Source organism: Oncorhynchus clarkii, unplaced genomic scaffold (assembly GCF_045791955.1).
Source record: "Oncorhynchus clarkii lewisi isolate Uvic-CL-2024 unplaced genomic scaffold, UVic_Ocla_1.0 unplaced_contig_9319_pilon_pilon, whole genome shotgun sequence".
In the NCBI taxonomy this organism is placed as follows: Eukaryota; Metazoa; Chordata; class Actinopteri; order Salmoniformes; family Salmonidae; genus Oncorhynchus; species Oncorhynchus clarkii.
Genome location: NW_027259726.1, coordinates 1 through 17,490, shown reverse-complemented (window position 1 = coordinate 17,490; position 17,490 = coordinate 1). Strand labels below are relative to the sequence as shown.

At 47.0% G+C, this 17,490-nt stretch overlaps 1 protein-coding gene across 1 annotated transcript; it reads left to right on the top strand.

The window, feature by feature from the left end:
* Positions 1–4,564: 4,564 nt before the first annotated feature.
* On the top strand, positions 4,565–17,483 carry LOC139400770 (tenascin-like; the record flags this gene model as incomplete). Its single annotated transcript, XM_071145417.1, has 12 exons — positions 4,565–5,681; positions 5,891–6,028; positions 6,249–7,574; positions 8,206–8,328; positions 12,385–12,528; positions 12,765–12,884; positions 14,746–14,901; positions 15,122–15,234; positions 15,746–15,878; positions 16,120–16,271; positions 16,573–16,669; positions 17,326–17,483. Coding segments are annotated over exons 1-12 (3,309 nt in total), but the record flags the coding sequence as incomplete, so codon positions are not given.
* Between the last annotated feature and the right edge of the window lie 7 nt (positions 17,484–17,490).

Below are 17,490 nucleotides of genomic sequence, written 5' to 3'. Positions count from 1 at the left end.
ATTGCTGTGAGATGTTACCCCACTCTTCCACCAAGGCACCTGCAAGTTCCCGGACATTTCTGGGGGGAATGGTCCTAGCCCTCACCCTCTGATCCAACAGGTCCCAGACGTGCTCAATGGGATTGAGATCCGGGCTCTTTGCTGGCCATGTCAGAATACAGACATTCCTGTCTTGCAGGAAATCACGCACAGAACGAGCAGTATGGATGGTGGCATTGTCATGCTGGAGGGTCATGTCAGGATTAGCCTGCAGGAAGGGTACCACATGAGGGAGGAAGATGTCTTCCCTGTAACACACAGCGTTGAGATTGCCTGCAACGACAACAAGCTCAGTCCGATGATGCTGTGACACACCGCCCCAGACCACGATGGACTCTCCACCTCCAAGTTGATCCCGCTCCAGAGTACAGGCCTCGGTGTAACGCTCACTCCTTCGACGATAAACGTGAATCCTACCATCACCCGTGGTGAGACAAAACCGCAACTCGTCAGTGAAAAGCACTTTTTGCCAGTCCTGTCTGGTCAAGCGACGGTGGGTTTGTGCCCATAGGCGACATTGTTGCTGATGATGTCTGGTGAGGACCTGCCTTACAACAGGCCTACAACCCTCAGTCCAGCCTCTCTCAGCCTATCGCGGACAGTCTGAGCACTGATTGAGGGATTGTGCATTCCTGGTGTAACTCGTGCAGTTGTTGTTGCCATCCTCTACCTGTCCCGCAGATGTGATGTTCGGATGTACCGATCCTGTGCAGGTGTTGTTACACGTGGTCTGTCAATGTGAGGAACATCAGCTGTCCGTCCTGTCTCCCTGTAGCGCTGTCTTAGGTGTCTCACAGTACGGACATGGCAATTTATTGCCCTGGCCACATCTGCAGTCCTCATGCCTCCTTGCAGAATGCCTAAGGCACGTTCACGCAGATGAGCAGGGACCCTGGGCATCTTTCTTTTGGTGTTTTTCAGAGTTAGTAGAAAGGCCTCTGTAGTGTCCTAAGTTTTCGTAACTGTGACCTTAATTGCCTACCGTCTGTAAGCTGTTAGTGTCTTAATGACCATTCCACAGGTGCATGTTCATAATTGTTTATGGTTCATTGAACAAGCATGGGAAACAGTGCTTAAACCCTTTACAATGAAGATCTGTGAAGTTATTTGGATTTCTACAAATTATCTTTGAAAGACAGGGTCCTGAAAAAGGGACGTTTCTTTTTTTGCTGAGTTTATATATATGGGGCATACAACAATCTCAGCTCTGTAGATTTTGCAGCGAAGAGACAGAATCAATATATCATTTATTCTGGTATTTCCCCTATGTAGCTTATAACAACATGCACTTAAAATTAATCTTACAAATAGCAGTGTTTGGCGATTTGGAAAGCCATAGTCAGTCAATAAATAATATAATAATACTCGTAGGAAAGGTTTTCATCTTTAGCTCACAATCTGTGGATACTTTACAATTTGAAAGGTTAAAAATTATGTAAAACATCACAGAACAATTGAAAAATATATGGAAACCAATCGAGAGTGGTCTATGGTGATAGGTGGGATGGGCTGAGAGTGGCAGAGGGGTGGGATTAAAGAGCTGAGGTCTATGGTGATAGGTGGGATGGGCTGAGAGTGGCAGAGGGGTGGGATAAAAGAGCTGAGGTCTATTGTGATAGGTGGGATGGGCTGAGAGTGGCTGAGGGTGGGATTAAAGAGCTGAGGTCTATGGTGATAGGTGGGATGGGCTGAGAGTGGCAGAGGGGTGGGATAAAAGAGCTGAGGTCTATTGTGATAGGTGGGATGGGCTGAGAGTGGCTGAGGGTGGGATTAAAGAGCTGAGGTCTATGGTGATAGGTGGGATGGGCTGAGAGTGGCAGAGGGGTGGGATTAAAGAGCTGAGGTCTATGGTGATAGGTGGGATGGGCTGAGAGTGGCTGAGGGGTGGGATTAAAGAGCTGAGGTCTATGGTGATAGGTGGGATGGGCTGAGAGTGGCAGAGGGGTGGGATTAAAGACCTGAGGTCTATGGTGATAGGTGGGATGGGCTGAGAGTGGCTGAGGGGTGGGATTAAAGAGCTGAGGTCTATGGTGATAGGTGGGATGGGCTGAGAGTGGCTGAGGGGGTGGGATTAAAGAGCTGAGGTCTATGGTGATAGGTGGGATGGGCTGAGAGTGGCAGAGGGGTGGGAATTAAAGAGCTGAGGTCTATGGTGATAGGTGGGATGGGCTGAGAGTGGCAGAGGGGGGGGATTAAAGAGCTGAGGTCTATTGTGATAGGTGGGATGGGCTGAGAGTGGCTGAGGGGTGGGATTAAAGAGCTGAGGTCTATGGTGATAGGTGGGATGGGCTGAGAGTGACTGAGGGGTGGGATTAAAGAGCTGAGGTCTATGGTGATAGGTGGGATGGGCTGAGAGTGGCTGAGGGGTGGGATTAAAGAGCTGAGGTCTATGGTGATAGGTGGGATGGGCTGAGAGTGGCAGAGGGGTGGGATTAAAGAGCTGAGGTCTATGGTGATAGGTGGGATGGGCTGAGAGTGGCTGAGGGGTGGGATTAAAGAGCTGAGGTCTATGGTGATAGGTGGGATGGGCTGAGAGTGGCTGAGGGGGTGGGATTAAAGAGCTGAGGTCTATGGTGATAGGTGGGATGGGCTGAGAGTGGCAGAGGGGTGGGAATTAAAGAGCTGAGGTCTATGGTGATAGGTGGGATGGGCTGAGAGTGGCAGAGGGGTGGGATTAAAGAGCTGAGGCCTATTGTGATAGGTGGGATGGGCTGAGAGTGGCTGAGGGGTGGGATTAAAGAGCTGAGGTCTATGGTGATAGGTGGGATGGGCTGAGAGTGACTGAGGGGTGGGATTAAAGAGCTGAGGTCTATGGTGATAGGTGGGATGGGCTGAGAGTGGCAGAGGGGTGGGATTAAAGAGCTGAGGTCTATGGTGATAGGTGGGATGGGCTGAGAGTGGCTGAGGGGTGGGATTAAAGAGCTGAGGTCTATTGTGATAGGTGGGATGGGCTGAGAGTGGCTGAGGGTGGGATTAAAGAGCTGAGGTCTATGGTGATAGGTGGGATGGGCTGAGAGTGGCTGAGGGTGGGATTAAAGAGCTGAGGTCTATGGTGATAGGTGGGATGGGCTGAGAGTGGCAGAGGGGTGGGAATTAAAGAGCTGAGGTCTATGGTGATAGGTGGGATGGGCTGAGAGTGGCTGAGGGGTGGGATTAAAGAGCTGAGGTCTATTGTGATAGGTGGGATGGGCTGAGAGTGGCAGAGGGGTGGGATTAAAGAGCTGATGTTTGGTAATGTATTATTGTTATGTGACTGCTTTATATAAAAGTACCATGTATGTAAAATGTGTATGTAAAATGTATATGTAAAATGTATGTATATGTAAAAAAACAAAAAATATATTTTTCCTCAAAATGGGTTAATAACTAAAAAAGATGTGCCACTGATTCCGCTCCAGCCTTTACCACCAGCCTGTCCTCCCTAATTAAGGTGCCACCAACCTCCTGTGATAAACATAATGTTCTCATTGAAAGCATTCCAAATAATCTTTGTCAGTTTGGATGTGGGGGTTTAACCTCAAGGAGGACTTCTAGAGAGAGCTACTACAAGTAGTTGGGTTTGTACGGTATAATAGCCCCTTTCTTCACCTGGTGAGGGAGCAAAAAAACAAATAGTTTAGGAGCTAAGTGAGGAAAGGGTTCAGTGTATGTGTTTGGAGAAGGAGAGAGGAAACGTCCAGTGAAAATGTACAGCAGCACCGCAGAATATACTACTAGTAGTGAACACAGTGCTTATCTGTTGTGCTCTGAGCCTCTGGCTCGTAGTCACTACATACCTCTACAGCCAATGGCCACAGCACAAACCTAACTTTATGACTTGGTTCCAGAATGGCTTTGCATATGTTAATAAACTGTAATCTGAGTATACTCGTCTTGGCTGACTTGTTTTTTTTCTTTTTCATTTGTAGGATAACCCTGGTGGATTGTCTAGCCTCCTCTCCACTGAGACACTGGGGAAGGAGTTTATAGAACTGTTGGAATTCGGACCATCCAAAAACTATTCTGCCTCAAAATGTTGTTTTCTCTAGCCCTCCTCTTCCTGCTAACCCCGTTCCCCTCCCTTCAAACTCCAGTAACCAATGAGAAAAGAAACGCCAAAGGAACAGGAAGTGAACCGAAACCCTACGTCCTACTCACCCTCTCCCTCGCAAAACCAAAAACCGCAGCCACGCTCGTGAATGTCACCAAAGAGACCCCTAAGCCTACTCTGAAAGCCCTAAACCCAACTGCACTCAATCAGACACATCCAGCCCCCTCAAGCCCCCTCAAACCTCCAACAACCACGCTCGTGAAACTCAACAAAGAGACCCCTAAGCCCACTCTGAAAGCCCTAAGCCCAACTATAGCCAATCAGACACATCCAGCCCCCTCAAGCCCCCTCAAGCCTCCAACAGCCACGCTCGTGAAACTCACCAAAGAGACCCCTAAGCCCACTGTGAAAGCCCTAAACCCAACTGCAGCCAATCAGACACAACCCCAGCCAATCAGACACATCCAGCCCCCTCAAGCCCCCTCAAACCTCAAACCTCCAACAGCCACGCTCGTCAAACTCACCAAAGAGACCGCTAAGCCCACTCCGAAAGCCCTAAGCCCAACTATAGCCAATCAGATTCATCCAGCCCCCTCGACCCCCCTCAAACCTCCAACAGCCACACTCGTCAAACTCACCAAAGAGACCCCTAAGCCCACTGTGAAAACCCTAAGCCCAGCTGCAGCGAATCAGACACATCCAGCCCCCTCGACCCCCCTTAAGCCTCCAACAGCCACGTTTATCAAACTCACCAAAGAGACCCCTAAGCCCACTGTGAAAGCCCTAAGCCCAACTGCAGCCAATCAGACACATCCAGCCCCCTCTGCCCCCCTCAAACCTCCAACAGCCACGCTCGTCAAACTCACCAAAGAGACCCCTAAGCTCACTCCGAAAACCCTAAGCCCAGCTGCAGCGAATCAGACACATCCAGTCCCCTCGACCCCCCTCAAGCCTCCAACAGCCATGTTCATCAAACTCAACAAAGAGACCCCTAAGCCCACTGTGAAAGCCCTAAGCCCAACTGCAGCCAATCAGACTCATCCAGCCCCCTCGACCCCCCTCAAGCCTCCAACAGCCATGTTCATCAAACTCACCAAAGAGACCCCTAAGCCCACTGTGAAAGCCCTAAGCCCAGCTGCAGCCAATCAGACACATCCAGCCCCCTCAACCCCCCTCAAACCTCCAACAGCCATGCTCGTCAAACTCACCAAAGAGACCCCTAAGCCCACTCTGAAAGCCATAAGCCCAGCTGCAACCAATCAGACACATCCAGCCCCCTCAACCCCCCTCAAACATCCAACAGCCAGTGGTCCAAAGACCACAACCAAAGACAAACCCTCCATCACACTGCCGCATCCCATCCCCATCAAGGTGCTCATCACTTCTGACTCTGGCTGCATCAGTAAGGACACCCAGAGCGACGCTAGCAACCGCACCAAGGAGCAGACCCAGACCCACGAGCTGAAGCTGAAGCCTGGCTTTCCTCTAACCCTGACCCACCGCATCAGTCTGGTTCCTACCTCCTGCACCGGGGGATGTGTGGCTGAGATGGCAGCACTGAAAGGACGTGTTGGCCGGCTGGAGAAAGAGATGTCCCTCATGAAGAGTAAATGTACGACTGGTCTTATTTAGTTACACATAACCGTAACCTCCTAGTCGCAAACCTCTTTCATATAATAACTTCATTCTGATATGGAGATTATCCATGAGGCTAGTTTGAATTAAATCCAGAGTCTTTCTGGTAACCAACATTAACATTTCATCTTTTGATGTTTGCTCTGTCTTGTTTCATACTGTATACTCTCTTCCCCTTCCTACCAGGTGCTTCCTGCTCCAAAGGCCCATGTCCCAATGACTGCAGTGCGAATGGGAAATGTGAGAAGGGAAAGTGTGTCTGCCTCCCAGGGTTCCTTGGTCTAGACTGCAGTAAATGTACAGCTGGAGCTGACTGCAGTAAAAGTCAGTTACTGTGCCTTCTTCATTTGATCTGACTTGTCTTCTTTGATCTGATTGTCTTTATTGCAATTCAGCTAGAGACACACTAGCAACTCATAATCTAAGGTTCCAGTCGCCACACACAAGCACACCACTTAGAATGCATGCCTAATATACATTCCTTCATTCTAAGTTGTATGCTTGTGTGTTTATTGGAACACATATTATTTTCTCTCATCTCCAGAAGGTACCAAAGACAAAATCCAGATAACGGTGGAGACGGTGGCGTTGAAGGTATCACCTGAGAGTCTGCAGGGGAAGAAGACCAAGGCAGACCAAATCCTCTTCCAGAAGAAAACAGAGCAAAAGAAACCTACGGCCGCCAAAGAGGATGGTGACATCAAAAGCAAAACAAAAGGGACCACAAGAGTAAAAGCAGGGCCCACCAAGACACAAGCCAAACAAGGGGTTACTGTCACTAAAACCAAAACCACCCATTCTAATGCTACCAAGACTGGACTGGGCCGACCAACCGTCGGACAGGTTCTGTTGAAACACCATGGAGGAAGAAAGCAAGAGAGCAAAGGCAAAACGACAGTTATAAAGAAGCAGTCTAAACCTGACCTGAAGTTGAAAGGAACAGTGAAGGAGGAATCTGCAGGTAAAGCCAATGCTGAAGCTGGCAACCTCCAAGACCAGCCTCAAGCCAATGTCACCCAAAGCACTGTGAAGACGTTTGTGAACAAAACCCAGTCAGGAAAAGAGACTCTGGAGCAGTCGACGTTGGCTGAGAAGAATGTGACTCTAACATCTGGAAAGAAAACAGTCAAAAAGGTGAAATTAGTTCAGGGGACTATGAACGTTACAAAGGTGTCATTGGCTTTTGATAGCACTAAGGCTGGGATGGGCAAGATCACCCTTACAAAGGACATTAAGACAGAGGCAGACATCTCCTCAGGCACATCTAAAACTACTGTGAAGACAGGGTCAGGCAAAGGGAAGCCAGTCCCACGGAAGAGTCAGTATGTTGTGAACATGACCACTGTGGAGACCACCTCTGAAGTCAAAGTCTTCAGCAACAAGACAACAACTATCCAGTCTTCCAAAAACACCACCAGGAAAGCAGGAACAGGAGTGGGCCGTGGACTTGGCTCTGTGAAGGTTCAGAACATCACCACGTACGGCTTCACCCTCACATGGTCGGCCCCAACAGCCATGTTTAAGAACTTCACTGTGTCCAGAAGAGAGCACAGGGCAGAGGATGAGGAAGAGGAGGAGGAAGAGGCGGAGGAGGGAGCTGCTCTCGGGGAAGAGGTCAGAGTAGCCGGAGTCATAAACTCCACCATTGAGATCCGAAAACAGAGCCCTAATGGAACTGTGGCTTTCCCCACTAAAGCTCCCGGTAGCTCCAGAGGTAAAGCTCACACAAAGAGGGTGTCCGTTGTTCTCCCCGACAGCGTTCGCTCTGTGGAGTTCAGTAACCTGCGACCTCAGACCCGATACTCCCTGCACATATGTGGCACCACTCCCGGATCCCGCTCCAAGATTCACAGAGTAACCACCATGACAGGTAATTAGGAGAACCAAACCCACATAGAGACTTATTCAGAATATTTCACCAGAACTTTTTATGAATAACTCCTATAGTAATGTATCTTTTCATTCATGTATTGGATAGCCTGCATGTCTCTCTTTTATTTAAACTGTGGCTGCACTAAATCATCACTTGTGTTGAGACAGAATATCCCATTGTATCTATATTTTCTATACTTCACATTTACTGGGACTTTAGTGACTTTTTAACCTTTTCCTTCACCACGTTTCAGCCTCATGTTCGTTGTCTCCAGTACAATACCAGTGTCGACATATGTGAAAACTAAAGTAACAAAATGATCAAAAGGTAACCGTTTTAAAAACACAATGACATTCACTGTGACCTGGGGAGCAAGAAAAGACCCTCCTTCTGGCTAGAAACTCCTTTTGAAAATCACAATTTTATTACTTTTAATCCAACCCTGTGATGTGACAGAGAAGCAGTTTATAGGACCTTCCAACTCGTCTTTTTAACACACAGAATATAGAAACGCCCTGTTTTCACACATGTTGACACTGGTGTGGTGCTGGAGACAATGAATATGAGGTTCCTTTAAATATCCTCTTCTGGCCTCTCCTCTTCCTTATTCATTTTCTTCCCCATGCAGGACCTGAGCCCCCCACCGAGCTGGTGTTTAGTAACGTGACAGAAGCCTCTCTTTCTGTGTCCTGGTCCAAACCAAAGAACAAAATCTCTGGCTTCAAAATCACATACTCTCACTCAGTCACGGGTAAGTTACTGTGTTACCTTAGCTTTTATCATGTTATCTACCTCTAAGTCTGGGTTTTGTAAAACTCGGTCCTAGGGCCCCTCCTTGACAATGAGTTGAGTATTTGAATCAGCTGTGTAGTGCTAGGGCAGGTTTGGGAAACCCTACTATAAGTGACAAGGTGATGAAACTTTGAACACTTTAAAAATAGTTTTTTCACACCCCATTTGTCAGCACAAGGGCTTCACCAAAATCATTCAAGTGGAAGATACAACTTTTGTAGCATTCTTGTGTGCTCCATTAATGAATGACAGATCAGCTGTTCAGTCAAAATACCTCCGTCATCCCCAAACACTGACACTGTTTAAGTGTCAATCATGGCCGGTGTCCCAAATGGCACCCTATTCCCTATGTGTCAAATGTAGTGCATCATAAAGTGAATAGGGTGCCATTTGTTTTCCCCAGAGGACCAGTGTGTTACTATGTCTTTTATCATGACAGGAGAGAGTGGTTCTGTGTCTGTCATCATGACTGGAGAGAGTGGTTCTGTGTCTGTCTGTCATCATGACTGGAGAGAGTGGTTCTGTGTCTGTCTGTCATCATGACAGGAGAGAGTGGTTCTGTGTCTGTCTGTCATCCTGACTGGAGAGAGTGGTTCTGTGTCTGTCTGTCATCATGACTGGAGAGAGTGGTTCTGTGTCTGTCTGTCATCATGACTGGAGAGAGTGGTTCTGTGTCTGTCATCATGACTGGAGAGAGTGGTTCTGTGTCTGTCTGTCATCCTGACTGGAGAGAGTGGTTCTGTGTCTGTCTGTCATCATGACAGGAGAGAGTGGTTCTGTGTCTGTCTGTCATCCTGACAGGAGAGAGTGGTTCTGTGTCTGTCTGTCATCATGACTGGAGAGAGTGGTTCTGTGTCTGTCTGTCATCCTGACAGGAGAGAGTGGTTCTGTGTCTGTCTGTCATCCTGACTGGAGAGAGTGGTTCTGTGTCTGTCATCATGACTGGAGAGAGTGGTTCTGTGTCTGTCTGTCATCCTGACTGGAGAGAGTGGTTCTGTGTCTGTCTGTCATCATGACAGGAGAGAGTGGTTCTGTGTCTGTCTGTCATCATGACAGGAGAGAGTGGTTCTGTGTCTGTCTGTCATCATGACTGGAGAGAGTGGTTCTGTGTCTGTCTGTCATCATGACAGGAGAGAGTGGTTCTGTGTCTGTCTGTCATCATGACTGGAGAGAGTGGTTCTGTGTCTGTCATCATGACTGGAGAGAGTGGTTCTGTGTCTGTCTGTCATCATGACAGGAGAGAGTGGTTCTGTGTCTGTCTGTCATCCTGACAGGAGAGAGTGGTTCTGTGTCTGTCTGTCATCATGACTGGAGAGAGTGGTTCTGTGTCTGTCTGTCATCCTGACAGGAGAGAGTGGTTCTGTGTCTGTCTGTCATCATGACTGGAGAGAGTGGTTCTGTGTCTGTCTGTCATCATGACTGGAGAGAGTGGTTCTGTGTCTGTCTGTCATCCTGACTGGAGAGAGTGGTTCTGTGTCTGTCTGTCATCATGACAGGAGAGAGTGGTTCTGTGTCTGTCTGTCATCATGACAGGAGAGAGTGGTTCTGTGTCTGTCTGTCATCATGACTGGAGAGAGTGGTTCTGTGTCTGTCTGTCATCATGACAGGAGAGAGTGGTTCTGTGTCTGTCTGTCATCATGACTGGAGAGAGTGGTTCTGTGTCTGTCTGTCATCATGACAGGAGAGAGTGGTTCTGTGTCTGTCTGTCATCCTGACAGGAGAGAGTGGTTCTGTGTCTGTCTGTCATCATGACAGGAGAGAGTGGTTCTGTGTCTGTCTGTCATCATGACTGGAGAGAGTGGTTCTGTGTCTGTCTGTCATCATGACTGGAGAGAGTGGTTCTGTGTCTGTCTGTCATCATGACTGGAGAGAGTGGTTCTGTGTCTGTCTGTCATCATGACTGGAGAGAGTGGTTCTGTGTCTGTCTGTCATCATGACAGGAGAGAGTGGTTCTGTGTCTGTCTGTCATCATGACAGGAGAGAGTGGTTCTGTGTCTGTCTGTCATCATGACTGGAGAGAGTGGTTCTGTGTCTGTCTGTCATCATGACAGGAGAGAGTGGTTCTGTGTCTGTCTGTCATCATGACAGGAGAGAGTGGTTCTGTGTCTGTCTGTCATCATGACAGGAGAGAGTGGTTCTGTGTCTGTCTGTCATCATGACTGGAGAGAGTGGTTCTGTGTCTGTCTGTCATCATGACTGGAGAGAGTGGTTCTGTGTCTGTCTGTCATCATGACTGGAGAGAGTGGTTCTGTGTCTGTCTGTCATCATGACTGGAGAGAGTGGTTCTGTGTCTGTCTGTCATCATGACTGGAGAGAGTGGTTCTGTGTCTGTCTGTCATCATGACTGGAGAGAGTGGTTCTGTGTCTGTCTGTCATCATGACAGGAGAGAGTGGTTCTGTGTCTGTCTGTCATCATGACAGGAGAGAGTGGTTCTGTGTCTGTCTGTCATCATGACTGGAGGGAGTGGTTCTGTGTCTGTCTGTCATCATGACCGGAGAGAGTGGTTCTGTGTCTGTCTGTCATCATGACAGGAGAGAGTGGTTCTGTGTCTGTCTGTCATCATGACTGGAAAGAGTGGTTCTGTGTCTGTCTGTCATCATGACTGGAGAGAGTGGTTCTGTGTCTGTCTGTCATCATGACAGGAGAGAGTGGTTCTGTGTCTGTCTGTCATCATGACTGGAGAGAGTGGTTCTGTGTCTGTCTGTCATCATGACCGGAGAGAGTGGTTCTGTGTCTGTCTGTCATCATGACTGGAGAGAGTGGTTCTGTGTCTGTCATCATGACTGGAGAGAGTGGTTCTGTGTCTGTCTGTCATCATGACAGGAGAGAGTGGTTCTGTGTCTACAGTATGTCTGTCATCATGACAGGAGAGAGTGGTTCTGTGTCTGTCTGTCATCATGACTGGAGAGAGTGGTTCTGTGTCTGTCTGTCATCATGACAGGAGAGAGTGGTTCTGTGTCTGTCTGTCATCCTGACAGGAGAGAGTGGTTCTGTGTCTGTCTGTCATCATGACTGGAGAGAGTGGTTCTGTGTCTGTCTGTCATCATGACAGGAGAGAGTGGTTCTGTGTCTGTCTGTCATCCTGACAGGAGAGAGTGGTTCTGTGTCTGTCTGTCATCATGACAGGAGAGAGTGGTTCTGTGTCTGTCTGTCATCATGACAGGAGAGAGTGGTTCTGTGTCTGTCTGTCATCATGACTGGAGAGAGTGGTTCTGTGTCTGTCTGTCATCATGACAGGAGAGAGTGGTTCTGTGTCTGTCTGTCATCCTGACAGGAGAGAGTGGTTCTGTGTCTGTCTGTCATCATGACTGGAGAGAGTGGTTCTGTGTCTGTCTGTCATCATGACTGGAGAGAGTGGTTCTGTGTCTGTCTGTCATCATGACAGGAGAGAGTGGTTCTGTGTCTGTCTGTCATCATGACAGGAGAGAGTGGTTCTGTGTCTACAGTATGTCTGTCATCATGACAAAAGAGAGTGGTTCTGTGTCTGTATGTCATCCTGACAGGATAGAGTGGTTCTGTGTCTGTCTGTCATCATGACAGGAGAGAGTGGTTCTGTGTCTACAGTATGTCTGTCATCATGACAAAAGAGAGTGGTTCTGTGTCTGTCTGTCATCATGACAGGAGAGAGTGGTTCTGTGTCTGTCTGTCATCCTGACAGGAGAGAGTGGTTCTGTGTCTACAGTATGTCTGTCATCATGACAAAAGAGAGTGGTTTTGTGTCTACAGTATGTCTGTCATCATGACAAAAGAGAGTGGTTCTGTGTCTGTCTGTCATCCTGACAGGAGAGAGTGGTTCTGTGTCTGTCATCCTGACAGGAGAGAGTGGTTCTGTGTCTGTCATCCTGACAGGAGAGAGTGGTTCTGTGTCTGTCATCCTGACAGGAGAGAGTGGTTGTGTGTCTGTCATCCTGACAGGAGAGAGTGGTTCTGTGTCTGTCATCCTGACAGGAGAGAGTGGTTCTGTGTCTGTCATCCTGACAGGAGAGAGTGGTTGTGTGTCTGTCATCCTGACAGGAGAGACTGGTTCTGTGTCTGTGGATTCCCTGCAGTCCCAGGTGTCTCTGTCCAAGCTGTCCTCGGGGGCCACGTACGAGGTCAGTGTGATGTCCACCATGGGGAAGAGAGAGAGTGATCCCCTCATTGCCATCATGACCACAGGTGATCACCACACTTACCTAGATCTACTGTGCTGTAGCAACTCACCATTACAGTACATCATCATGCATTCTGCTTTGGACGTGGAGTGCAGAACGATCCAGAGTGCATTTGCCTTATTTTTACCCACAGTTTCAGTTGTCTTGCCCTGCAATATGACAACAATTAGGTGTTTTAAAACATGACATAAAGGCATAACAATAATTCACCATGTAAAACACATTGTCTTTGGACTGTAGTACCTGCCCCTCCAACTGTTCTCCAAGCAACTAACGTAACAGATACCAAGGCAGTGCTGCAATGGACCCCCGCCATGGGCCAAGTAGACCGCTTCATCATCAGTTATGAGTCTGCAAAAAGTGAGTGTGGTATCATTTCCTGATGAAAAGATACGGTGAACATACATACAGTAGTATAACTATAGTTATACAGTTCCTTCAGAAAGTATTCAGACCTCTTGACTTTTTACACATTTTGTTACGTTACAGCCTTATTATAAAAACTAAATCCTCAGCAATCTACACACAATAACCCATAATGACTAAGTAAAAACAGGTTTTTAGACATTTTTGCTATGAGACTCGAAATTGAGCTCAGGTGCATCCTATTTCCATTGGTCATCCAAGTTAAATAAAGAATAAAACAACTTGATTGGAGTCCACCTGTGGTAAATTCAATTGATTGGACATGATTTGGAAAGGCACACACCTGTCTATATGAGGTCCCACAGTTGACAGTGCATGTCACGGCAAAAACCAAGCCATGAGGTCAAAGGAATTGTCCATAGAGCTCCGAGACAGGATTGTGTCGAGGCACAGATCTGGGGAAGGGTAACAAAAACTGTCTGCAGAATTGAAGATCCCCAAGAACACAGTGGCCTCCATCACTCTTAAATGAAGAAGTTTGGAATCACCAAGACTCTTCCTAGAGCTGACCACCTGACCAAACTGACCAATCGGGGGGAAAGAGCCTTGGTCAGGGTTGTGACCAAGAACCCGATGGTCACTCTGACAGAGCTCCGAGTTCCTCTGTGGAGATGGGAGAACCTTCCAGAAGGACAACCATCTCTGCTGCACTCCACCAATCAGGCCTTTATGGTAGAGTGGCCAGGCGGAAGCCACTCCTCAGTAAAAAGGCACATGACAGCCCGCTTGGAGTTTGCCAAAAGGCACCTAAAGACTCTCAGACCATGAGAAACAAGATTCTCTGGTCTGATGAAACCAAGATTTAACTCTTTGGCTTGAATGCCAAGCGTCACATCTGGAGGAAACCTGGCACCATCCCTACGGTGAAGCATGGTGGTGGCAGCATCATGCTGTGGGGATGTTTTCAGCGGCAGGGACTGGGAGACGAGTCAGGATCAAGGAAAAGATGAACGGAGCAAAGTACAGAGCGACCCTTGAAAAAAACCTGCTCCAGAGCGCTCAGGGCCACAGCCTGGGGCGAAGGTTCACCTTCCAACAGGACAACAACCCTAAGCACACAGCCAAAACAATGCAGGAGTGGCTTCAGGACAAGTCTCTGAATGTCCTTGAGTGGCCCAGATCGAACATCTCTGGAGAGACCTGAAAATAGCTGTGCAGCAACGCTCCCAATCAAACCTGACAGAAACTCTCCAAAAACAAGTGTGCCAAGCTTGTAGCATCAGACTCAAGAAGACTTGATGCTGTAATCACTACCAAAGTTGCTTCAACAAAGCACTGAGTAAAGGTTCTGAATACTTATGTAAATGTGATATATATATATATATATATATATATATATATATATATATATATTTTATATATATATAAATTAGCAAACAAATATATATATATTTTTGTTTTGGCATTATGGGGTATTGTGTGTAGATTGATTAGGGAAAAAACTATTGAATCAATTTTATAATAAGGCTGTAACGTAACTATATGTGGAAAAAGTCAAGGGGTCTGAATACTTTCAGAAGGCACTGTAGACCAGTGGAGGCTGCAGAGGGGAGGACGACTCATAACAGTGGCTGGAAGGGAGCAAAGGGAATGGCATCAAACACATAGGAACTGCTCCAGCCATTACCACGAGCCCGTCCTCCCCAATTAAGGTGCCACCAACCTCATGTAGTATATAGTATGTACCATAGCTAGTATAACTACACCTGTACATTGTATACTGTTCTACTCACGTTCCAAGCTGTAATCCAGCCTAAGCTGCATCCCCTGTCCCTCTCAATTGTCTCTCCCACAGCTCCCAATGTAACAGTGACAGTGATGGTGTCTGGTAACTCAGTAGAGCAGCAGCTGAGAGGGCTGCAGAGAGACACCCTGTACACAGTCAAAGCCCTGAGTCAGAAAGACAGTCTGCAGAGCACAGCCATCACTACCACCTTCACAACGGCCAGTGGTGAGTACACAGGGGGGAAACACACTGCACAACATCACATGTAACTACAGCGTAGAACCTCAAAGATCTGAAGCTCAGAGTTACGGACTGACCGGTCAAAGTTACAAACATTTCAGTGCTCCACACGACCTCTATTACCGTTGGGATTTCTGAGGTCCTACTGTATAGGGAAAAGAACCAGGACAGAACGTACCTGTATGTGTGATGGTTTGTCCTTCAGCTGTAAAGGCCTGTGAGGTGGGCGCTCGTTCTGCTGTTGTATCATGGAAATCCCCCAGTGTTGCGTTCAGCAGATACAGAGTGACCTATCAGACGGCAGGAGAGGAGGTCAAGGTGAGCTTTATTTCTCACATGATACATTCGTATGAACTTAATACCACAACTACACTGCTACTATATTGTATACCAATGCTACAGATGTAGGATCTTCATTTGAGCCAGTTTGCTACAGCAGGAAAATAATCCTGCCGCAACAGAAACTGTGAATTATGTTTATTATAAGTAATGGACATTTTTATAAGGGCTGATACATTTTTTCTTAAGGGAAAATCAAGTCTGAAATTTCAAAGTGGAAATTACAAGCTTCAGAAGACTTTTTAAACCTCAAATTCCAAACATTTTTTAAAAAATACTATCAAATGAAGATCCTGCATCTGTATACAATGATACGTCCCAAATGACCATATTCCTATAGTGTACTACTTTTACCCAGGGCCCATAGTCAAAAGTAGTGCACTATATAGGAAATAGGGTGCCATTTGGGACGGACTATATGAGGTGAAACAACAGTGCATGAGGTAAAACAGTTTCAAACATCTGTTTCTCTGGCCCTCTATCTCCCCAGGAGGTGATTCTGGACTCCACGGTGACGGAGTACAAGCTGACTGGACTGTTCTCTATGTCTAAGTACACGGTGCTGGTACAGGGAGAGAGAGAGGGGCAGTACACATCTATTGTCACCACTGAGTTTATCACAGGTAGGTGTTACAGACCAGCGGTGAATTTTGAAAATGTACTTTGCACATGAGTCTCTCCATTTCATCAACTCAAGGCAACAGGGTTACTTATCTTTTACAGAGAATATAGTAATTGTATAGTAATGTTATAGTAATCGTATAGTAATCTTATAGTAATTGTATAGTAATTGTATGGTAATTGTATAGTAATGTTGTAGTAATTGTATAGTAATCTTATAGTAATTGTATCCCCTCGGCTCAGGAAAACTGCGCTTCCCATTCCCCACGGAGTGTTCCCAGGAGCTGCTGAACGGAGCGCTCCAGTCAGGAGAGGTGGATCTTTACCCAGAGGGCAAGGAAGGGAAGGCAGTCAGAGTCTACTGTGACATGGAGACTGAGGGAGGAGGCTGGACGGTAAGATACTTGGCTTCTCTCTCTCTCTCTCTGTCTCTCTCTGTCTCCCTCTCTCTCTCTCTCTCTGCCTCTCTCTCTCTCTCTCTCTCTCTCTCATGGGTTTGAATGGGATTGAATCATCAGCCATCTGATTCCAAAGGTTGACAATCACATTTCCTTTTGAATAGCTGCATTTTGTTGGACATAGTATGTGGGGGAAAGATAGAATGGCTATGAATGTGGGACATCTATGCATATTTATTTTCTATGGTGAGTCTGTCTGTTCCCAATATCAGCTTTGTGAATGTGTTGCATACTGTAGGTGTTCCAGAGGAGAATGAACGGGAAGACAAATTTCTTCAGAACCTGGAGTGACTACACTACCGGCTTTGGAAACCTCAGCGAGGAGTTCTGGCTCGGTAAGGTTCAACTCAATGCCGCAGATCCACTCAAAGTCCTCAGAAGAGGACAAACAGGAAACTGTAGTTCAGGGATGGGGTCATTTCTATTATCATTTCAGTCAATTCAGGAAGTAAACAAATACATTTTCCAATTTTCTTTAATCCTTCTCTATGAGAACATTTTTAAATAGGAATTTCAGTCCACTTCTTGTATTGACTGAATAGAGGACATGCATGAAGATGGCGGCCCCCATGTACTTACCACAAATACCTCATTTGCTAAGTTCGTCCTATTATACAGTGGTTTCCATTATTCTTGTTTGGAATCTGCATTAGCTTCAGTAAATCTCCAAGATGGTGGCAATTTGAAAAAAAATAAATGAAAAAGTAAATTGTGCTGATTTACTGGCACATTGAGCCATGTCGCGCTCCGTAGTTTAAAAACTCTGTGGGTAATGCTAAAACAATGACTGCATATCCAGATTCCTCCTTCTTTACCCACCCTCACCATTGAAATGGAATTGACCCCAACCATGCTAACTGCATCAAAAGGGAGGCTACTACCAAAGCGTACAGTATGTACTCTGCATAGCTCACAGCTTGAACATAGAGTACATAGTATATGTTTTAAATGATGTCCTAATCTTCTCTCTCTCTATCTCTCATCCATCCAGGTAATGAGCTGCTTCACAACCTGACCAGCATGGGCCCAGTGAGCCTGAGAGTGGACCTGCGTTCAGGCAACGATACGGCCTACGCCCATTACTCCAGTTTCACCATCGACTCAGTGGACAAACACTACGCCATCGAGGTGTCTGGATACACCGGCACTGCAGGTA